Source organism: Ananas comosus, linkage group 7 (assembly GCF_001540865.1).
Source record: "Ananas comosus cultivar F153 linkage group 7, ASM154086v1, whole genome shotgun sequence".
NCBI classification, from domain to species: Eukaryota; Viridiplantae; Streptophyta; class Magnoliopsida; order Poales; family Bromeliaceae; genus Ananas; species Ananas comosus.
The window spans coordinates 1,692,790-1,717,542 of NC_033627.1; the positions used below are offsets into that span (position 1 = coordinate 1,692,790).

Genomic DNA, 24,753 nt, shown 5'->3' on the forward strand with positions numbered 1-24,753 from the left:
CAGTTCTGACCATGCTTATGTTTCATTTTACCTCATCTGCTCTGGTCGAGATCTGTGGCTCCCCGCAAAATGTCTACAAAATGTTTCCAAAAATGTTGCAGTAATTAGAGTGGCTACAATTCAGTGCCAAAGATTTCTGTTTCTCTGAGATGAACTTGTTAAGTTGATTCAGATAGTTGCTTGGGTTAGAAACAGAGCAGATGAGGTAAAATGAAAGGACAAGAGAGATGAATGCGCATGACACACCTAAACAGTCACACATGTGCATGACATACCTAAACACTCATCCTACATTCATGCTGTTAGGTTTTGCACCTGAGAAAGGGTTAACTCTCAACTGTTTCCTTGTACTGCCACTTTATATACAACTCATTATGTTCATCAAAGATCATTAGAACTCAATTCCACCACCACCAATGGATCCTAAGCTCCAGTTCCTCATGTTCATCAAACTCCTCATTCTCTGCATTAGTTTTTGTGATGGTGGCCGACCGCTTCTCAACTCAGCCAAGTCCGACAATCCACCGAACATTCAACCAATCTTCCCGTTCTCGCCAGAATTTGCGACGGTCAATGCTGAACCACACTATCATAAGCCCGAGCGCAAGTCTGAGACTGAACCCGAACTGGACTCATATGCCTTACCGCCGGCATCTGAACCTTCATGGCAGCCCGACATGACCAGTGCAGGAAAATGGCTACCAATTCCGGTTCCGTTCTTTCCGGTTCCGGGCAATCCGCCAATTCCTTTCTTTCCACCATTCCCTATGCAAGGCACCCCAGTTATCCCCCCAGGGATTCCTTTTGTGTCTCCTTACACTGGACTGCAGCAGCTGAGGGGCTGGGCCGAGATATCGAACCCGTCGCAGCCGAGAATGCCGATCGGGTCATTTTTCCGCGCGCACATCACCGATGAGAATAACTGAGCACTAGTTGGTTCCAACTTTGCGAAGTAGGCCTGATTAACTACTTATATTTAGTGTTGGCTAAAGTTTGTAGTGGTGTTTAAGGGTGTTTTGGGTCATCTTTGTTGCTGTGGTTAATAAACAGATATAGTATGTTTGAGAATGATGTAATGGATGTTAATTTGGAGGAAATCCATAGTTGTTAATCCTTGCAATGTGAATTTGCTATGAATTGAACCTCAAATTTTCAGAAATCAAGCTTTAAATCCCTCAAGTTATTATTTCCTCTTTTTCTAGAACTTGCTGCCACTTCAGGAATAGAGTTTGATTACAAAACAACATAGTTTTGACAAAAGTGCACTTGAAACACAGGCTATTATACGATCTAAATTACCGGAGCTTCAGCATTATATTCTCATTTTTTATTTTAGAGTGTTCAAATCAACGATCCACACCGTTAAAAATGATCTAGTGTATATGAAGTTTTTAGAAATAAAATTTTAATTTTTTCGATATTGTTTTCTTAATAAGTAAATCATAGCAAAAATAAACGGTAAAAATTGAATAATTTTAAAATTTGAGCATAAAACTTTTGAATTCAGGATGAAGGATGCTGACTTTGATATACATAGTGTAAAATATTTTCTACACTGTTGAACTATAAACTTGTAGTAGCAATTGAAAATTGACAATTTTCAATTAATTTAATTATAAAATAAACTACATCGAAAAAATCTAAAATTTTATTTTTAAAATTTTAAATATTTTAGATCAGTTTTAACGGTATGGATTATTAAATTAAACACCCTCAGATCGAAAACAATAACTATAGTAATAAAGTTCCGGTACTATGAATATTATTCCAGCCCCTCTCTCTCTCTCTCTCTCTCTCTCTCTCTCTATATATATATATATATACATATTCAGGGATTAACTTGGGGAAAACAGTAAAAAGAATTGTTGGGTGGATTTAAAAAATGATCCACGGATCTAAACTGACAGAAAAAATAAAAAATATTTTGTGTCTCAATCCTTTCTATATATTATTCCGATTACTTCTCCTTCAGATACTTGTAGTTTATAATAGGGATAATTGCCTATATACCCCTTCGTACCTTTGAAAATATTCGATTTATCCCTACTTTTTTTTTTTCTTTCTAAAATACCCCTCATATGTTTCACCGTTATTGCAAAATACCCCCCAGTTATCTTCTGTTAAGTTAACTTGGGTTAAACGTGAGTTAAATATCTACCACAGTTAGAAAAAATTAAAATACCAATTTTGCCCTTAACTTAAGAGCAAATAAGAAATGTTGGTGACGGTAGAGAGGTATATTAGAAAAGACTAAAAGTCAAAATATTTTTTGTGCTCCTGACTTTAAGGGCAAATAAGAAAGTCAGTAATGGTGAAAGGGTATATTTGAAAGGGCAAAAGTAATTTTATAGAAATAACAGAATTAATTAACAGATTTTAACTCTAGGAGTATATTAGAAATAGGTTGTAACGCAAAAGGATATTTTCAATAATAACCTTCTAAGAGGGTAAATCAAAAAGTCAAAAATTTTTCAGGGTACATAAACAATTGCCCCTTTATAATATGCACACACTTTGCAAAACCAGCGAGAACAAAAACAATATAAGCCCAAAAGACAAAAGAACACATTAAAATAAAAAAAATAAAAAATAAAAAATAAAAAAAAACACACGCACCACACACATAGACAAAATAGGACTCAGGGAGCCGTTGACCTGTCAAGGGACCTAGTCAAAGTAGGCAGAGACTAGTTTGACCACCCGGTCCTCTACAGTCCTACGTGGCGCCCCGGGGGGGGGAACGTGCATGGATCGCTCCCTCCACGTGGTGCCCGTGCACCGCGAACACCCCTCCATGCGACTCCACGCTACCACGTGCCACGTAGGACGCACAGACCAAAGCGGAGCCACCCACCACTCTCTGGTCTCTCCTTTCACTCTCCGGTTTAAGGAGGCATCTCTTTCCCTTTTGACCGTTCAAACCTCTAATAGAAATTATTGCGCGCACCGTGGTCTATACGCCTAAGCCTAAGCTCTCCAAAATTCACATCCTATTAAATAAAAAGAAATCAAATTATTATTATTATTATTATTATTATTATTATTTTAGTTGGCTATGCTACTTTTTGAAATACTAGAAAATCTTCGCTGAATCCCATCAGATTTCTAAGTTTTTTTTTTCCATTAATTTAAGTTCATAGTTTGTGTCTATCGTCGAAGTTAACATATTAGATATCGTCGCTAGCTATATATATATATATAGAACTTGATTTCAACTATTTGAATCGCATAAAACTGTTTCCGTGGGGATGTTTAGATATCACTAAATTTGAATCTTGAAGATCATGCATGGTGTACGTATAGACCATGGTCCATGCAATGTATAATGTTTCAACTTGTACGAACTAATAAGCACAAGCCTCCGACAAGCATGTATCAGGTGAAAATTGTTATGAAGAATGCATAAACAAAAACGAAAAACCGACAATCACAAAGTAGATAAATCATAGAATAGTAAAATAAAAATAGAACAAAAAGATTTACGTGAACAAATTCTTTGTAGGAAAAAAAATTATGGGCGAAAGAGGAGAAAAGTTTACTATACTAAAAAGAAATTAAGTATAATATTATAGAAGTACAATACGCTGTATCGTCTTTAGGGCAAAAAGAAAGAGGAAGTTTCCTATCAGCCCGAGCCCTCCTCCATCACATTTTTCAAAATTTGTCGCATCCGGAGCTATTGGCGAATCAGAAACACAAAATCAAACTCGATAACCAAATTTCAAGCCTAAGCTGGAGAGATTTTTTATATGCTTCTGCCCTTTTTCAGCTATAAATAGAGAGCTTCTCTCGCTCGCTCCGAAGCATCTCCAGTTTGTTCTAGTTGGATACTGCATTAGATAATGGTTGTAGCTCGCAGTGAGAAGAAGCCCTTCTCTCTTCTTCTTCTTCTCCTTCTTTGCATGGGGCTCTTTGAGACCCATGACATGGTAATTTCTCATGATCATATGGCCTGCGGAGGAAAACATGGCGATGGGGACGACGATGACGACGACGACGGTGATGTAGCTCCTGCGGCCTAATGGTTATATCACATGCTTATCCGAGGTTAATTTAGTAGTGTGGTGAGGTCGTGGTGTTAGTTATATATCTTAGCTACTACATACGGGATGTATATATATATATAGAATAGTTACAGAATAAAAAAAGGCCTTGAGTGTTGTGTTTGGGCATGAAATATATACATATATGTGTACCATGTATATATATACATGCATCGAGAACGGGGCTTAATAAGGAACGTATTTATTGGCCTTTTCTACTCTGAACTTACATACTGTGAGTTCATCATGTGTTAGAAAATATATAAATATGCAATAATATAACCACTGGATAAAGTTTTTTTTATTTTTTTCCCCTTTCATTTCGATCTGAGCCCAACCTGCTGGGTATATATTTTTGTTAATTTCAAGGACCATGTTGAACTATTGATAAACAAGTAATTAACTGCGAATTGATTTAGCATAGACATATAAACTTTCTAAAGGAGCTATTTTATTTCCATTTGGTTCAGATGCTATTTCAATATCATGTGCTGAAATTGTTTTTTCTTTTTAAATTAAATCTTTAGGCAAGATGGTGATTCTAATATATATATATATATATTGAATTAAAGTGAACCGAGAGTGAGAGAGAGATCAGTTCTGATTATATATATAGGTTTCATCAAGTACTTTAATTTCAAGTTTTAGACAATAATAATTTTGCCGTGAAAAGGGTTTAATTAGACAAACATAAAATTGAAATTAATTTCAAGGAAATTCTGATTATGTAAGCTACAAACAACTGTTTATCATGATCGAAAAATTTTTGTGTTAAAGGTTGTGTCTTGGCTAATTGGTTCCCTTAATTGTAAACTTCCAATTTTTAATTAATTCTTTTACCCATTGCTTGCTTCTCCAAAACTAGTCTTATTTTACCAGTGAAATAACATTAGCTTAATTCATTTCTGTAATACTAAAATATAACATTGATGTTTATGAGGTTGCCTTTTGATATATGAAACAAAGGACAGTTTTCGTAGATCATGTACAACATCAACTATTGCAATTTTGCTCAATCGATATCCTCAATTGCATGCATTTCCAAATTGTTTCTTTCACTGTTATTCTTTGCCTATTTGTGTTTATTTATAGTTCCATAACGGGATTCATTTACTTTTCTAGCTCTACAAACAAATTGCAATTATGTACCATGGGAATTACACTGGTGTTTTATTTTTCTTTTTTTTTTCCTGTTTTGGGCATATATATATATATATATGTCTCGTTTGAATTAAGTTGATTCACTTCATGATCTTATAAGTTTTTATTCGCATCTCTCTTTTTGCGATGATTGGGGGTCAAAATTAGGAGACTCTACAAGATGGATTATTTCTGAATATATAGTTTTAATTCAGTTTAACATGAATTAGTTGTCAAGGATGAAATACACATTTAATATATAGAAGTTCTCTTCCGATTTCAGGTAGTGACTTCACAAAGCGTGATCAAATTATATAGCGTCTTCAACTGCAAACTTGTTATCATCGTACGTATATTGTTTACAAGGAAGGTTCTTAAGTTGTAAGATTACAACCAAAAAGTAGCATTAATTAATTGTTCTTTTTGAAATTATCATTGCTGAATAATAGATTTTCAGTAGAGAATATTTGAATGGTTTAATTTCTCTCCTTGTTGAGAGTATTCCTTATTGTATTAAAATATATAGAAGTTACAAAATATTACAAATGGTATGATATGCATAAAAGAAAACAATTTGAAATAATAAAATACAATCATAATTTCCTTTCTTGAGTGGTTGAAATCAATTTTGGTTGAGTACAATTGATTCTTCACGAGATTTCATCAACCATTTTAATTCGTCTCTTGATCATGAACATTTTCTTTTTTGATGAGAATCTTCATTACTCCCCTACAAACTAGGCAGCTGTCTAGACCATATACCGAGTTTGGTTCATAATTGTGTAAAAACAGATTTAGAAAGCGGCTTGGTAAATACACTGGCAAGTTCACGAGATTTGATCAACCTTCCTAATTCGTCTCTTGATCATGAGCATTTTCTTTTTGATGAGAATCTTTATTAAATGATTCTTCACGAGATTTGATCAATCTTCCTAATTCGTCTCTTGATCATAAAACATTTCCTTTTTTATGAGAATCTTCATTAAATGATCCTTCACGAGATTTGATCAACCTTCATAATTCGTTTCTTGATCATGAGCATTTTCTTTTTTGATGAGAATCTTCATTAATTAGATCTTTGAGATTTTCATTGTGGAGTGCAAATTGATGGATATTACCTAGTAAATAACTGCTTAATTACCTTTTAATAGGTAGAGCAAGCGCATTGTACTTACATTTAGTTATTTTTATTTCCAGTTTAGCATGCCATGTACTGTACATTATTACATACCCTTCACGCGCGAGAAGATCTATTTATGGATAATACGCTTTTAGGTAATCCAGGTGACTGATTCCAATCATCTTACTTCAGAAACGCATAATACATTAGTTTTCTACTCTCGAACGGTTTGTACAATAAATATGAGCAAAATACTTCGTTGTCGCTGTAAAAATTGGACCAAACAATAGATTTTCTCATGGCATTTCAAGCACTGATCTTGCTTCCTTATCACGGATCTATGTACTTCAGATCAAGCCTATGTTTCATCTTGTTTCTGAGGAGAGACTACTAAATTATCTTTGGTTGGGGAAGCCTTGATCATCGCTATTGTTCTAGCTATTTCATTTTCTTCGTGATGATCATCTACACTCTCGGTTTCCTACTTTGCACAATTCGATTATCTTATTAAGAAGAATATTGATCAATATTCATATCAAATATGAACGTCACAAGTTCACTAGCTAGCTAAGCTTAAGTATCCAACAATTAATAAGTCAATAATCAAAAAAACTTAACTTGATCTTCATATTCTAATGCTGTCGCGCGATCGATGGCACAACAACATGAGCTTCTAGCTTGCTTGCTAACCGAAGAAGCTGTAGCTGTTCGTGGGTGCACCACCGATCGATCTCAAGTACTACTTCAACCGATGATTTTACATACACTCCGAAAAAAAAAAAAATGATGGTCATGGATTAGATTTATCAAGTTAATCCGTTAGTTTATGCATGCATGTTACTATGTTAGTGTTATTACACAACACTAGGGCACACAGGCATCTTGTTACTGTTTGTTTGTATTTTTTTTTTTTTTATATATAAAGCCATTTTTTGAGATCTCCGAACGAATACAATGATGCCACGTGGCGTACACTCGTGCGTCCACGTTCGGAGCTTATCCAGCGCACGCGGGATGGAATCTGTAAAATTGTATTGGAACCCCTCAACTACTCGTTATTGTCAATAAGGACCCTTCCGACTTGGTTTTCTTCTAAATAAAATTACTCAAACTTTATCAAGGTACTTAAACAAAAAGATCCGAAGGACTACTTTCAAAATTTCTATAGTTGAGGGTGGGGATTATCAGACTCTCAGTACATATATCACATCCAACACTAACCCCTTCCCTATCTCCCCTTTTTTTTTATTCAACAAAAAAAAAAACAAAAAAAACAAAAAAAATCTCAGTTTGCGGCTACATTTCGATTCAAGTCCCCGTCCTCGTCGTCTTCGTGGGAGTTGGGTTCTCACGTTCTCCCATGGCGCTCCAATTTTGCGGCGTAGGGTTCTCCCCCATTCGTTATCGGGGAGGTTTGGGGGCGAGAGCCGTTGCTTCGGAGAGCAACGCTACGGCGCTGAGAGGAGCGGAGGAGGAGAAGGTGAAGCTCGGGGGTTCGGAGGTGAAGGTGACGAAATTGGGGATTGGGGCTTGGTCCTGGGGAGACACCGCTTATTGGAACGATTTCGAATGGGATGGTGATTTTTTTTTTCCTAATTTGATTTTATTTTTAATTCTCTCTCTCTTTCCAAATCCCGATCTTTTTGTGTTATTACACTCTGTGATTAGTGCTGTGGATTTTGGTGCCCTAATTTGTGTTAAATTTTGTGATTTGGAGATGTGTTTACAAGTTTCATCACTCGAAAAGAGCCATTTTTCAGCCAAATACATCTCGTTGGTTGTTGTTTTGATTTGTTTGCGTTGAATTTTATGAAACATCGTTTGTCTCTATATTTTTATATTCAACACTTTCCCGAATTGGACTGAGGACATCCTGTTTTAATACCATGTTAGGCTATATGAAACAACCGTTGTTCTCTAAACGATTAAGCTATTAGCGAACGATTTGTTTAAGTTATATATGCAACAGTTTAATTGCAGAGTTTGAAGTAGCAAAAGTAGAGAAACAATTGTAAGGAATGGTTTTGTTAGAATCTAATTAAGCCAAATTCTATAATGCAATCTTTTTATTTATACTTTACATAGAGTGTTGCAAACACCCTGCTCAATTATGTTACTGCTATTTCTGTGTTTTTAACTTGGTATAAGACAGTGGTGATTTATTATTTAGTATGTAGACCGAATGTAGTTTGTTTGCTTTTTAGCTTAGTTTTTAGTTGATATATATATAATCGGAGATCTTCGTGTTTAATTTTCTCCTCATCATTATCAGATAGGAAACTGAAGGCCGCTAGGGCCGCTTTTAATGCGAGCATCGATAGCGGCATAACCTTCTTTGATACAGCAGAAGTTTATGGCGCTGGGGTATATACGAAACCAACTATTTATTTCCTTTTGTTCTCAAATTTCACCTATTCGGTGACTTGGTCGGAAATAGAGAGCTAAATAGCTCGCATGCTTATGTTTCTTCTTTGTAGGTCATGGGAGCCGTGAATTCTGAAACATTACTCGGAAGGTACTGCTGCTTACTTACTTCCTTAGATATCTGTCTGTATAAGTATCTCTTCGACATGTTTTAACTTCTTCTTGATTGCCACTTTGGGGAATGATGTTAATTGGAATATGCGCTTTACATTAGATTCATTAAGGAAAGGCAACAGAAGGAATCAGTTGAGGTAGCGGTCGCGACAAAGTTTGCAGCTCTTCCTTGGCGGTTTGGGCGGGGGAGTGTTCTCTCTGCTCTCAGGAATTCACTTTCGCGCCTTGGACTCTCCTCAGTTGATCTCTACCAGCTTCATTGGTCTGCTTATAAAACCCATTCTTACTTCTTTTGTTTGAAGCTTTTTTTAATTAAAATACTAAGGAAAAGTGGTTTTTTTTTTTTGTGTTGTTGTTCTTGTTGTTTTCAGGCCAGGGATTTGGGGAAATGAAGGTAGTTCATACTAGACATATCTGAAAACAAGGGGAAGTAACATGTTAGCTGTAATTTAATGAACTTGTTACTACAGTACAATGAAGCGAAACATAAATTTTTGGCAATCATTTAGGATACATTGATGGCCTTGGAGATGCTGTTGAGCAGGGCCTTGTTAAAGCAGTCGGAGTCTCAAACTACAGCGGTTATTTTCTTACTTGATCCTGCAGATCATAAACATACGATTGTGTAAAATATTATTATCTGATATTTTTTTCTTTATTGTAATGCGTCAGAAAAGCGCCTTCGAGATGCTTATAATCAACTGAAGAAGCGGGGTATTCCACTGGCCTCAAACCAAGTAAATTACAGTCTCATATACAGACTTCCAGAGGAGAATGGCGTGAAGGCTGCTTGCGATGAATTGGGGATCACCTTGATTGCCTACTCTCCTATAGCTCAAGGCACAAATTTTACTCCTTTTAAATTATATTCTTGTTTTATGTGTATATGTGAAATTCATTGCTTTTGTGCTTTCTATTTCGAGTACAGCATTTAGTTCGTAGGTTATCAAGTACAGCATTTGCTTAATCATCGGGTTTGATTGACTGTTAGAAAATTCTTCTTTATTTTATAGATTACATTTCAGATGCATTATGACAATCCAGCACAGGAAACTGCTTAGTAGCATAACATAGATGAGTAAATTTCTTTTAATCTAGGTTTCTTGAGCGGAAATTTTATATACTACGTCAATCCTTTTCAGGTGCCCTTACTGGAAAGTACACTCCGGAAAATCCACCAACAGGTCCTCGAGGCCGTATTTACACTCCTGAGTTTCTTGCAAAGGCAATATCACCAAGCACTGTACTTTGTTTGTCCTAATATTACATAAGCCATTTCTATTGACAAGCCGCCGCCTTTTTTTTTACAGCTACAACCTCTCCTGAACAGAATCAAAGAGATTGGACAGAATTATGGGAAAACCCAAACTCAGGTGCTACTCCGTCTTAGAACTACTTGCTTTTAAGTTCTCACTTAAAGCTACAGCAGTACCTTGGCATTTCCAAAGAGGATCTCTAAATGATCAACGAAATACGAACTTAGACTTCGTTCGGTAGTAGTTAATATTTTTGTTTTCTAAACTGAAATGCTATGTGATCGTATGTGCTGACAGATGACAGATTCTTTCTTTGAAAACAAAAAAGGGTAAGTACCCGACCCTATGGAATCTCGTCAACTAAGTAAACAAGCTGTTTCGCAGGTGGTTTTGAACTGGTTGATATGTCAAGGGAACGTCGTGCCCATCCCTGGCGCTAAAAACGCAGAGCAAGCCACTGAATTTGCAGGTGCTCTCGGCTGGCAACTTACCGATCAAGAGATTGAGGAACTCCGCTCTGTAGCATCAGAGACAAAACCGGTCATTGGGTTCCCAGTTGAGAAGTTATAGTCCCATTATGAGAAACAAAGAGAAAATTTTCGTGCGTACGATTGGAAATGTGCCTTTCTATACAAACTTGCAATACTTTGGAGTTTGAGTATACGATACTGTAAATACACAACAATTGTGGTGGGGGGGCGGGGGGGGAGAGGAAAGGTGACTAATTCTTTTCAACTGTATTAGTACATTTGGGAAAACATGTTAAATTAGAGTTTTATGATGAAGAATATACGGAATGTTCCTGACTAACTGTTTGTGGTGGTTCTTTCTCCGTTGACATTTTGTTGTTATACTCTTGTGTCTACTGCATCAAATGCTCGAGTCTGCGGTAATTTCTTACGATCATTCTTTTTGTTAACTTTCTCATTATGGGCAAGTCCTCCTCTTGATTCAAGGAAACTACCGTAAAGCTCTACTGATAATATCATGGAAAAGTTAGTTCTAATCATTTTCGAGTTCGGTAAGATTCTTCTCCATTTGTAGTTACCATTTTAACAGTGTCATGTAGACAGAATAAATTGATCGAACCCAATATCTTTCTATGGTTCATCTTTTGCGAGAATTTTTTAGTGTCTGTTCTGAGTTGCCAAGTAGGCAGAAGCAAGAATAAAACCACAAATCTTTCTTCATCAATGAGTCGTGTTCTTGCATACATCGTAGTACATCCGTAGGCTAGTATAAGTACATAAAGAGATACATTGGAGTGATACTTTGGGCGATTATTCGTCTAATATCATCACTGTTAACTTACTAACATGTGTTTTTCGCGCTGCTCCTTTCATGGGGGGTAAATTATCAACCTTTTTGGCAACCTGGGTTGTTCTCAGATCTCTGTTTCTCTTGCAGGGCCAGGGAAGAGACGTTGCGCTGCATCATCTCGGAGTTAATTACTTCCTCATGAATGGCATCACAGAGTTGATCATGGGTAACATCACCTACCAACTGAAAAACATTAAATACAAGTTTTAGTAGCTAGTCAATTTATCACAGCAATCAAGAGGCCTCAAAATGGACTATTTTTCACAACCAGTGTTAGTCAGTATGCTCGTTTAACGGACTCATATTAGAAATAGGTATAAAAGTTCTGAGTCGAGTCAAGGTCCAAGCCGGGCAAAATTTATCTAGCCCTAAATCAAACAAGGCTAGGGTCGACTCAACTTAGCTTATTTTTAGGCCTATTAGAAATGTTTCACTCTCATTCTTAGTTAGTGAGAGTTTCACTAATTTGAAGTATGAGAATTGATGGATAATATGTGATCATTTCACTACGTGACAGACAGCGATGTAGTACATCTGGTGTGATAAGACACTGAAAGGACCTTTGCATCTCGTGGAAGGTGGGCTCTCTCGCGAACGAGCTGGGCTTGGCCAGATCCTTCTTCTTCGTCTCTCCTTGCCTGCGACATAATTGTCTTTTCTCTTCCTCCTTTGTTTATATATGTATTGAGATGAAAAAGGCTCTTCTTTTTTTTGGAATGGATATTAACAAGAGAATTGTGGATTGAGAGAGAGATTATATATATGAGGAGGTAAATGAGGTGCAAGGCCCTGAAAACACTGTGGCTAGGGCAAGTGGTTGACCGCGAACAAAAGCCGTTCACGGGTTTGACCAGTTGTATTGGAGAAATTTTAGGGAGAGGTAAAAAAGAAAAAAAGAAAAAAAGAAAAAAGAAAACTTCTACTTTATCATCTATGTTATTACTGTACGGCTCATAAAACAAACCTAAACATTATTCAAAAATCTTTAAATTTTTCTGCGTCATTTTCCTCACAATAAATTACTCAGAAACCACAAAAGGACGAAGTGTTATTTTGTAAAGTACAAAATAATAAATAGGAGGAGAGGTTTTGATAGATTTTGAGCGGGAGCCCAGCATGTGTGGACGAAAAACTTACGAACTTACTGTCCCGAACGTTACCGTAAGAAGCATTTTTTTTTTTTTTTACTAGTCTGAGAGCTTAAACTAACAAAGAGTGACATTACCGACCGTCCCTAGAGCAAGTGGCAAAGAGTTTGGTGGTTGATATTCGAGGTCTCAAGTTTGAATCCTAATTGATTCACATTTCCAGCTAAGTTTATTTTTAAATGAAATAAACGAAGCAGGTAGTGTGCTATTTATCTCTTAAAAAAAAAAAAAAGAAAAAAAAAAGAGTGATATTTTTATCATTAAATTATACGCATGGAAAATCCCTGCTCATGCCTATTAATTGGTCCCCAGTTAGGTCGTAGAGAAGAATAGGAGCAGATGAGGAGGGGTGGGACAAGCAACAACTAATCAAAATTGCAACTCATTTGTGCAGCAGCACTGATCATGGATGATGGGGTACCACCTGAACAGGATTATGTAGCCACCAAAAGATGAGAAACATCTGTAGATGATATACTTATTCTTTTCTTCAGTACTAACACTGTTTGGAATTGTCCAGTGCCACCACCTTTGTTTGTTTGACCATTAAAACTTGATTTTAGACCCTCCTCTGGGGTCCTCAGGATCAGCTCAATTGTTAGTTACTTTACCGATTGATTCCCAATCAATTAATCATTTTTTTTCCCCTATTATTGGGCTTGTGAGTTTTAATTTTATTTACCTGGCGAGGCTTTGTACCAATTTTTTCGATTAGGTATGAGAAGCAAAAATTTGGTATTTAGCTAAAAGAAACTTTTTTTTTTTTCACTAGATCACTCTTTAAATTCTACCGTAGATGATGTGACGCTTTAATAGTGCTATATCAGATAAAAAAAAATTATATATAAAAATATAAGAATCAAGAGCCCTGATTCTCCAATGAATTATTAGTATATTAGTAAGTTGAATAGCTACATTTTGTATTATATTTGGTTTTCCAGAGTCATAATTAAAAATGAAAAATTTAGAGACCCTAATACTAATACAAACATAACACCCCGAATAATCCTACATTAGATAGCGGGGAAAAAAATTATATATGAAAAATATAAGAATTAAGATCTTTAATGATAATAACTGAGCTTAAATATTTTGGACAGATAATTTAGACGCGACGAGTTATTGTGGGTATAGATAATAGGCGGAAATTTGAATAAGTAAGAGGTTTGGGACACTACCTGCAAAAATGTGCTCCTGAAACTAATAAGCACGTCCCAATGTCCCCCAATTTTTCCATTGTTTTAAGACAAGCCTCGCATTTGAACTGCGCAACCAGGTGAGTCGGTACAAACTGCGCACTGTTTTCCTTTTTCTTTTTTTTTTTTTTCCTCTCTTTTTTGGCCTTTTATCCATTTGCCTACTTTTTATTTATTTTTATAATGCAACCATCCACTTGTGAGACAAAATAATAATAATAATAAAATATTATTAATAATTTATTTATTTTTGTGGAGCCAACACCGACGAAAATAAATACCTGATCCGTTAAGACATTTAACCGCATATATATATATATTTTTTCCTTTACTGGTAGAAGTAAAAAAATGGTCGAGCGATAATAAGACCCAAGCCCAGGGCCTAAATATCGGATACTAACCTATTTATAAAAATGAAAAATTAGAATGAACGGCTAAAGGCCTGGTTTTTCTGAGTGGTTGAAAGCATAGTTAGTAAATTCGCGATTAATACGCGAATTATTCGCGTATTTTTCAAAATGCGAATTAAATGACGAATTTCGTATTTTTCCGAAAAATTCGAACAAAATACGCGATTTTTTCATCAAAAATCATTATTCGCGAATTATTCGCAATTCGCGAATAATTCGCCCAAAAAATCGCGATCGCGCGGTCGCGGACTTGCTGCCGAGGGTCGCGTCGTCGCCGCTCGCGTCGACGCCGCCAGGGTCGTCGTCGTCCTCCGCCGCCTTTGCCGTCGCCGGGAGCGAGGGCCGCGGCGGCGAATCCATGTCCTCGCCCGACGCCGGCACCAGAAAAGTGGAAGATGAACAGTAGAATATCCGGACTTTTAGGAATTGGGAGGTGCGCGGTCCACGAGGCTATTTCAGCCTCGTGGACCGCATGAGGGGGAGGTCCACAGTGGCCACAGTGGACCTCCCTCTCATATATATATATATATATATATATATATATATATATGAGTACGGCTAAGATACTGTAAAAGTACATTGGGGTGATACTTACGTGTGTTTTTAGCCTTGGATGGAGAGAGTGCAGTTGAGACTGATGTGGTAGGTGTGGTAGGGACTGGAATAGTGTTTAATCCACAGGCTATAATAATCAAAAGTAGATCCAATGGCTTAAAACCTAAACCTAAAGTCACCATGATGGTGAATAACTTTAAAACGTATCATAGCTCAACATATATATATATATCATATATATATATATATATATATAATATATTTATATTATTATAAATATATATTTATTTATTATATTTTATTTTATTTTTATATAGAAATATTTATATAATATTTTATTTATAAATTTGTAATTATTTATTATTATTTTTAAATATATAAATTTTATTTATTATATAGCCGAATTTTTTATTCCGAATTTTTAATTGGTTAACGTATAATATCCGTATAAATTACGTATCCGAATAATTACTGAACCCGTTTTTTAGCCGTATTTTTCAACGAATTTAAAAATTAAAAAATAAAATTTATCCGAATTATAGCCGTACTGAATTTTTACCGAATCCGACTTAACTAACTATGGTTGAAAGCAGCGAGTTTGATTCACCTACTAATTAATTTATAAATAATTTAAAAAGCTAAATACAATAATGCGTGATCCTATATTTTATTTATCAAATATTAAAAACTACTTAAATAATGTAAAAGTATATTGCTATAAAGTTCAACTTTTACATATTATTTCTACAAAAGTTCTGACATTTTCTGATTATGTTCTTACTGTTAAGATTCGTTAGAAAAAATTAGTTAATCATAGGTAAAATACTCAAGCTTAGTTAATTAATGAGATAAATTAACCTTTTTATTTCTTTAGCAGTTGAAATTTTTTTAGGAACATATTTATGATTGCAAAAAGATTATTTCACTTGTAAAATAAATAATATTTTAACGGTAACAAATCAGAAGAATATATTTGAAAATATTAAAATTTTTAACAAAATAATAATCTATATAAATTAAATTTTATAAAATTATATATTTATAATTTACTATATTTATAGCGACCTGTATAAAATTAACTTAAAAAGTAAAATGTGTGTGGGCGCAGTAACACAACAACGGGGGCGCTTTTACGACCACGAGCCTGCAGGGAACGACAGAAGCAGCGGCGAAATAGAAGGGAATCTTGTTACCAAAAATAGCAGCAACGGTCACAGAACACTCCCAGTTTTTCTTTTCTTTTCTTTTTTTTTAAAAAAAATGTAAAATGTAATAATAATAAAAATAAGAAAAAAGAGTGGGTAAATCGGAGGCTTGATCCGGGCTCTGAAAAAGGAAATGCGACTTAATAGCATTTATATGTTAATTAGGAAAGAGAAAATTTTTTTTCTATCTCTCTCTCCTACAAATGATAATTATTATTATTATTATTATTATTATTACTACTACCACTACCGTTACTAATATTTAATTTAATTGTACAAGTCAATATAATCAAATTTGACTTGTATTGTCAAATTAAATAGTAGCAATAATAGTAATAATAATAAAAGAATGATCACTCAGTAATTATTTTTAAATATTATTGGATTGGGAGGAGAGAGAGATTTTTTTTTCTCTCCTAATTAACAAATAAATAAATGCTATTATGTTACATTTTCTTTTCTAAATTAGATTTTTTTTTTTTGAAAAAAAAAAGGCTTGATTTAAAATATATTTTTTTTAATAAGCTAGACACTGGAGATGAGAANTTTTTTTTTTTTTTTTTTTGGTCTTATATATCATCCTATATAAAAAATTTAAATAATACGGATCTTGTATTTTAATTTTGCCCCAAATAAGTTAATCCGTTCGAATTTTTTTTGGATACTTTTGGAAACCAAATTTTAAGAGAAATTATGAAGAAAGAGCTTCTCGTCATCAAGTGTGAGAATTCAAATATTTAAACACAAATTAACGTGTAGAATTAATATTGTTTATATTTTTTATACAAGAAGATATTTGAGATACGAGGCAAACTACAAGAAGAGTTTTTTTTATAACTAAGCTTTTAGTAATCACAACAATAATCATTAAATAATTTAAATCGGATAAATTAAAAAATTAAGTATTAATTTTAAAGCAAAGCTGAGCGTAATTTAAATAAGTTTTATTATACATTATTACATCAAATCCATACACACAACTCGTTAATCGTTATTTGGTATTTGTTTTTTTTTTTTTTTTTTTTGGTTCCGCTCATACTGCTTAAATAAAAGGAAAGTGATACTTAATTAATATATATATATATATTATTATGGCAATCAAATTCAATATATTAATTCGGATCAAATCCAGTCAATAAATAACGAATTAAATTTCATAAAATTCATAGCATTATCTAAAAATTACTATTGTAAAAACGCAAAAAGATCATAACTTGGATAGAGACCATTTGTTAATGTTTATTGCTAATTTTACACCTGAACAGTTATGCATCCGCTCAATCATGCTCATGCATCGCATCGCTGTATACAGTATATATACTTAAATAAATCATCTCCATATTTCAATTCAAGTAAATAAACTAAATTTTCATTTAAGAAAAAAAGTTTAAAATCAGAATTTTAGAAGGATTATAGTGGCTAAGCATAAACCCTAAAAATAGCAAAGATTCTCGAAACAAAGATCGTAAAGAAAATTAGCGGAAAAACTTCAACGCAAAGAAAAATACTGCAAAATAGAAAAACAAGAAGAACTGCATTGCAATCTACTTATTTACAACTATCCCAGAAGAGAGGAAAAAAAAAAAAAAGAAGGAAAAAGAACAAACGGAAAAAGTAGATTAAAAAGGGAAAAACAAAAACAAAACAAACCGAATTAAAATAAGCTACTATTTTTTCCCCAAATTTTCAATCTCCTTTCTCAGAAGATTTTTTTTTTTTTGCCTGAGAGTCTGAGACTGAGAGAAGAAGAAGCCCTTCCTCAAATTCAATGGCCTGAAGCTTTGTCCTTCTCCATCTTCGACCTACTCCCGCCCCTCGCCATGGCGACCGCCGAGGAGGAGGAGGAGGAGGAGGAGGAGGCCTCGCGCTCCCTCCGCAGCGAGGAGGAGGAGAAGAGCGTTCCGAGCGCGAACACGGAGGGGCCCTTCCCGGAGCCGCGGAGGGAGCACACGGGCACGTTGAGGACGGGGGCGACGCGGACGTTGGCGGAGTAGGAGCGCTCGATGCCCCGGTGCTTCACCCGCGGCCCCCCGTTGAAGGTGCTGGGGCTGCTCGAGCTCCGCTCCAGACTCTGGAACACAACCTTCCCCGCCGCGTTCAGCCTCGGGCTGTCCACCGACGGGCCCCTCGACGGCGGCGGAGGCGCAGCGTCCCCCTCCGCCGCCGCGTCCCGCCACATCGGGCTCTGCCCGACCCTCTGTGCCGTCGCGGACCGCGGCCACGAGAGGCGCAGCCGCGGCGGGGCCTGGATCTGGCTCTGGGAGAGCTTCTCCGAGTCGAGGGAGAGGCGCGGGTGCTCGTCGTGGTCGAGGCCCGAGGAGGAGGACGAGGAGGAGGAGGAGGAGGAGGAGGATGATGAGAGGGAGAAGCGGGAGGAGATGGAGACGGAGGCGACGTCGGGGTCGCGGAGGAGCGGGAGGCTCAGGGACGCGTCGAGCGCGGGGGTCCTGGGGCTCCGATGGAGGAGGAGGCGGCGGATGGATCTAGGGTTAGGGTTCCGGGACGGGGCCGGCGCGGGCTTCTGCGGCTCCGGCTTGGGGCTCTGCTGCTTCTTGAGCCACGAAGGAAACCGACATGGAGCTTCACGTCGACGACGCGGCAGAAGACGTGCGGGGGCACCTGAGCACCGCCGCGATCCGCGGCGGCGGCGGCGCCGCCTCCTCCGCCGCCCGTATCCCCCCCTCCCGCCGCTCCGCCGCCGCCACCTGGAGCGGCACCAGCCTCCCGTTGGAGATCAGCTCGTCGGCGGGGAGCATCGCGACGGGGTCGTCGAGTCGGAACTCGAAATCCGGGAGATCCTTGAGGGATCCATCCGGATCCGGCTTCTCCGGCGATCTGGGCGCCGCGGCCGAGCTCTCATCGCCGGCGAAGTCGCCGCTGAAGGAAACCCTCGGGCTGATCCATCCATAGGCGCCGGGTATCTTCGCCGGAGCTCCGAAGGCCTCCGGCGACATGGCGACGCTGCTGTTGACGCAGGCTGAAACCATACCCTAGCGTTTTCGCCCCGTTTGTGGTGGTTGTGGTTGTGGTTGTGGTGGTGGCGGTGGTGGTTGTGGTTGTCGTGAGAGAGAGAGAGAGAGAGAGGGTGGTGATGGTGGTGGTGATGCCGTGATGGTGCAGAGGAGAGAGAGTGAGGGGGTGAGGTTCCGCATAAATAAGCGTCCTTTTGGGATGCGAACAAATAACGGACGCCTACGTGGCGCTCTGTACCAAGTGGCTTTTGCTGTAATTTCCGCCACTGTATTCTGTAGCGGTAGCGCTCGCCTCGTTTCTGCGAATTTACTTTTTCTTTTCTTTTTTTCTTTTTTTCTTTTTTGGTTGCTTGTTTTTCTCTCTCTATCTCTCTCTCTCTTTCACAGGTAAAATTATAAACATTTTAAAACATAATCTACTATAATCTTTGCCTTTAAAAAAAAACTAATGTCTATATTTACCCATGCACTCCGTACATTACACACCTTATATAATTCCGCAAAATAGAAAATGATGCATTTTAATGAATGGTATATCTCCGAGCAGTGCGAGAACAAAATACTGAATATATAGTAAGTTATAATTTAAGAATAGAATCAGATATATATATATATACATAAAATCTAAATAGCACGCAAGCTATTCACGAGAATAGCACAATCGGAGTATGCACAAAGTTAACCCTCATTTCGGCTCCACACATCTCCTAAATCGACCAGTCATCTTTTTCTGGTATCATTTAGAAGCACGCAAGCAATTCACGAGATTAGCATGAGCAGGAAAATCTTATAATTCACTCTCGTCTACGGTAGGCACGTCACTGAAATTGTCTACTTCTCTCTCATCTGTCAATTTATGCGTATGTTAGCTCTACATTGACACAACAAGTTAATCGCACACACACACACAATTCGCCTCACATTTGCCTACCACATGCTCAAAATCGACCAACCTCTTTTGTCCCCGACTTACAGACGGTTAAACTTTATCTGATGGAAAAATTCTTCAATTGAAAGTATTTCCAAAAGCTTGAAATGTTATACGTGTAAACTTAAAATTTTGAGAATATCAAGTGGAACCTGGCTAAAAAGGAATCAAACTTCACCAATTACAAGTTCGGTATCCCAAAAGTGAGTATCAAAAGAAATTTAATCATTTTGGGAAAATAATTGATTACAAAACCTACTAATAAACAACCTTGCACTAATCACTATTCTAGTGTTGAGGACAGGGCAATACTAGTGATCGCGATGTATCTTGAGACTCGTTACATACCTTTCAATAATTCAAGGTTTGTCGCGCAAACAATAATGTTAATTTGTTTCTCCACTTAATTATGTGCAGGAAATGGGCCAGATATTTTAAATATGTATTAGCAAATTTGTCGGATCTTTGGAGTTTTGTCTAATTGTACTATTACAAAAATCGCTGGCTTATGAACTGCATTAATGATCTTCTATCCAAAACAATTCTTGAATCAACAATCCACAAACTAAAGATGCGTAAAGAGTGTTACTTATCCTATGATACTACTGAGAGCAACGCTATATATCCTTGCAAAAAATCTATAAACTCATATATCTCAATTATTGAAATATTTTCTCAGCTTTTATCGACCCTTCTCAACGTAAATGGCAAAATATTTGATGATTAATACTCGAAATTCTGAGTTCGAATTTTAAGCACCAGCGGCGGAAGGCTTAATGATTGATATCTGAGTTTCTATGTTTGAATAAGTCTAAATTACTTCTCATTTTAGCTAAGCTCATTTTTTAAAAAATTAAAAGAAGCGAATTACATATTATCTTTCTCTCTCAAAAAAAAAAAAAAAATCTTAGTTTTTCTAAATCTTGAAGACCTGTTAATGAAACACTATCATAGGTGCAGAGTTTTGAGGTGGTTGTTGAATGTTTGTTTCCTGACTAATACTATCACTATGTCATTAATAGTTAATACTACTACACAACAAATCCTGGAGTGTCTTTATATAATAATTTATTGTACCTCGTGAGTAATTTACACCTTGTTTGGACCATTAAGTACCAGAGGAAGTTGAACAGCATATTAATTAACACCACTCCAAAATATTCAAGTCCTGGTTATGTAGGCAAGCTAAACTTACCTAAGTTAGATGAATCTCTCCTCTTAGAAGCAAAATTTTTATGTCTCTGCATTTTTATTTTTATTTTTTTTAACCAGACCAAAAAATTTGTTGTCTATATGTTAGGAAATTGGTCTAAGATCCTTTTGCATTTATAACAAGGACAACTTTTCAGATTGGCCAAAAGAAAGTAGATACGTAATGATTCAACATGGAGATGTGCGCTGAATCTCCAGGGGGCGTCTCCAAATGGATTAAATGTTACTTTTGGCATAACCTAACTATATATATATATATATATATATATAGAGTGAGACTACTATGCTATCGGAAGCACGGAGCCTTTCGTGCTTGGGCTCCGTGCTTCCAGCTCGTTTTCGATGTTGCGACTTTCGAATCATCGATCGGCTCCATTAAACTTGATCTAGAGTATTTGAAGTACCTATAAAATAAATTTTATTATTTTTCGATATCATTTGCCTAGTGATCGAATGGGCTCAAAATCAACAAATTTTAACGGTCATAGTGAGCCGTTTGCAAGTTTAACGGTGTAGAAATATCCAAATCACGTAAAATTTTGATAGAAAATTCTTCATATTATATAAAACAAGATCAATATCTTTGATTTAATATTTTAATGTCATATTATCACATTTTGTAAGATTTTTATTTTTAAGCCGTGATTTTAATCCCCTTCGTTCACTAGCAAGTGATCGGTAAAATCATAAAATTTATTTTCTAGGTAGCTTAATACTCTAGATCAAGTTAACGGAGTCGATCGAGCGATTCAAATCGCAAACATCGATAAATGACTGGAACACGGGAAGGCTCCGTGCTCCGATAGCATAGTAGCACCACTCTATATAATAATATATATATATATATAGTATATATTATATATATAGAGCAGGGTGCTGTGCTCTCAGGAGCACGAGCCTCCGCTGTCCTAGCCGTTTCGATGATGAATTTTCGGAATTGCGAGATCGGCTCGTTAGACTTGATCTGCGCATTTGGAAGTTTCTAGAAATAATTTTTGCGATTTTTTCGATATCATTTACCTAGTGATCGAAAGGATTCACAAATCTATAATTTTAATGGGTTGATATCTACCGTTTTCAAGTTTAACGGTTGTGTAGAAGTATTCAAATCAGTGAAATTTTGATAAAATTCTTTATTAACTATCTTAAACACAGATCTATATTTCTGATTCGAAGAATTTTATCGCTATATCACACTTTTTATAGGCATTTTTATTTTCAGCCGTTAAAATATTGATTTGAATCCTTTCGATTGCTAGTATTAAATGATATCGAAAAATCGGCAAAAAATATTTTCTAGAAACTTTAAATACGCTAGATCAAGGTTTAAGGAGCGATCGGATTCGATAAGCTCGCATCATCGAAACGGCTCAGGAGCACGGAGGCTTCGTGCTCTGAGAGTACGATGCAGCGCCTGCTTATATATAATAATACCTCACAACAGCATATCGGTATATTATATATATATATATATATGTGTGTGTGTGTGGCATACATACCGGAAGATTCAAACACAGTATTATAAATATAAGGGGTTAATTGCATTCAGTTCGCTATAAACATATTGAATGACAGATATTTTTCTATAAAGTTTATTCTTTTATTTTTATCCTTATAAAAATTATAATATTTTCAAATATAGTAAGATCCGTTAGAAAAAATATAGTTAATCATAAGTAAAAATATTTAATTCTGATTAGTGAATTAGTTAAATTGACCTTTTTACTTCTATTATGTTATCGGGTAAAATATTTTTTGAGAGGATATTTCTGTATAATTCTAACAGCTCAGGCTTTTGAAGAGATATATTTGTATGTGCAAAAATATCATTTTACTTATCTATCGTTAAAAAATAAACCGCGCTCGAACGGTAACAAACAAGATGAGCAAATATGAATATCACCGGAATTTTATGGAGATAAAAATAAAAGTTAAACTTTGTAGGAATATATTTGTTATTCGATATGTTTAAGGAAAGCTTTATATAATTAACTCTAAATATAATTTTACCTTTTCTGAGAAGTCTAAGATCTTAGTGGAACATAAAATTGAAGAAAGTGCTTCCCTAAAAAGAGAATGTATTCAGAAGGTAATTAATTTGTTAAACAGTGCTTTTGAAACGAGAGGAGTACTACACTTAAATGAATGGGACCATCATATTTTATGGTTAGTTAAGTAGATGATTTGAAATAATTATTAAAGCTTTTTGTGTTATTATTAGTGTAAATTTTAAATATCACTTCTGTAATTTCACACTTTCTCACTTTAGCATCTTGTGATTTAAAATGTATCAAATTAGTGTCCTGTAGTTTCATTTTTATTTTTTCGTCAACTTTTTCGTTAATATTTCGTCAAATTATATACAAAAAACTTTAAATACCTTACCTAAATTTATCGAATATTTACTTTAATACCCTTTAGTTTTAACTTTGTCACTAATTTAATAAAAAAATAGTGAAATTGATAATAAAAAATAAATAAATAATCACAGGGCACTAAATTGATACACTTTAAATCACATAACACTAAAATGAGAAAGTGTGAAACCAGATCGGTGGTGTTTAAAATCTTTTCTTATTATTATAGCCCTTATTTCATTTTCTTTTGTGTTCTAGAACAAGCAAGTTTTAAAAAAAGAAAACGTAGCGTGATATCACTTATGAGAGTGGTTAGGGTAGTTGTATCCGTTTCCACAAGTAGCCTAATAGATGAATTAGCGAGTCTTATTGCATACGTTTTATTAAGGTTTTGTTTAGAATTGTGGGGAGATTGCATTACGTGCGGTGGAAAATTATAATAGAAAAATATATTGTTTGTTTCCGCATGTAATATTACGTTCGGCATATTGCGATAAGTCTATTATAATATATTTTCTACCGTCCCATCGGAGAACGCAGAAGCATATATCTATATGTTTTTTTTCTAACTCCATTTTATCTAATAGCGATATATCTAAATATCAAACTAAGACCCCGTTTGGTATTGCGGTTGGAAGCCCAAAACTCCTTTTTTAAAGTGCTTGGGCTAAGTACCCCGTTTGGTATTCCAAATAATATCCCACCTTATCCAACCGCTACCGCAAATATACCCCTAAAATATGGTACGTACGAAGCATCCCGCTCGATGCTTTCTCCAGATTAGAGTTTGGGATTTGTGCGTTCTGCACAAATAAAATAATTGATAGACCAAATTATTCCTAAATTTAATCAATCCCAACATAGATAATCTAAAATGTAATATGTACTATATACTATATATAAAGACACGTGTGTGGACAGATCTTTTTCAAATTATAAAATATAAGGATAAGAATAGAAACTGTTGAAAATGAATACGTAACGATAAGAATAGAAACCATTGGAATGTATTCGAATACATAATACAATATGTAACAAACAAATTTAATTTAATTTTTTCTCTAAGAAATAAATAATGAGAGGAAAAAAATTATTTATTTTTCTATTTAATTTCAAAATATTTTTTTTTCAAATCTATACTCTATATATAAACATATATTTTAAACTTCGATTTGACTAAATAATAGGTGGAAAAAGTTTGGCTCATCTTTTCTTATGCAAAATAAATAACACAATAAAACAAACTTTTAATCTTCTTGATTTCTAAACTAATAATAATTTAAATTTAAAATATAAATTTAAATTAAATTTAATTAAATATAACGTGTATCATAGGATACACTATACCTTGTC

At 35.6% G+C, this 24,753-nt stretch overlaps 2 protein-coding genes across 2 annotated transcripts; one reads left to right on the plus strand and one right to left on the minus strand.

Moving 5' to 3' along the window:
- LOC109712934 (uncharacterized oxidoreductase At1g06690, chloroplastic) lies at positions 7,235-10,907 on the plus strand. The gene is made up of 10 exons (XM_020236752.1): positions 7,235-7,880; positions 8,576-8,667; positions 8,781-8,818; positions 8,942-9,103; positions 9,213-9,235; positions 9,351-9,422; positions 9,514-9,681; positions 9,984-10,066; positions 10,152-10,214; positions 10,482-10,907. The coding sequence occupies exons 1-10, from the start codon at positions 7,664-7,666 to the stop codon at positions 10,665-10,667; spliced, it is 1,104 nt and encodes a 367-aa protein (XP_020092341.1). The 5' UTR covers positions 7,235-7,663; the 3' UTR covers positions 10,668-10,907.
- Positions 17,440-19,033, minus strand: LOC109712730 (uncharacterized protein DDB_G0271670-like). The gene is made up of 2 exons (XM_020236473.1): positions 18,559-19,033; positions 17,440-18,482 (listed from the first exon to the last, which is right to left on the minus strand). The coding sequence occupies exons 1-2, from the start codon at positions 18,916-18,918 to the stop codon at positions 17,697-17,699; spliced, it is 1,146 nt and encodes a 381-aa protein (XP_020092062.1). The 5' UTR covers positions 18,919-19,033; the 3' UTR covers positions 17,440-17,696.

Bases quoted from the DNA above. Each gene is read 5' to 3' on its own strand.
- LOC109712934 (XM_020236752.1), top strand. From the start codon at position 7,664: ATGGCGCTCCAATTTTGCGGCGTAGGGTTCTCCCCCATTCGTTATCGG. The intron at 9,104-9,212 runs GTCTGCTTATAA...TGTTGTTTTCAG, and splicing joins GATCTCTACCAGCTTCATTG to GCCAGGGATTTGGGGAAATG. The intron at 9,682-9,983 runs GCACAAATTTTA...AATCCTTTTCAG, and splicing joins CTACTCTCCTATAGCTCAAG to GTGCCCTTACTGGAAAGTAC.
- LOC109712730 (XM_020236473.1), bottom strand. From the start codon at position 18,918: ATGGTTTCAGCCTGCGTCAACAGCAGCGTCGCCATGTCGCCGGAGGCC. The intron at 18,483-18,558 runs GTGCTCAGGTGC...TCGTGGCTCAAG, and splicing joins CGCCGCCGCGGATCGCGGCG to AAGCAGCAGAGCCCCAAGCC.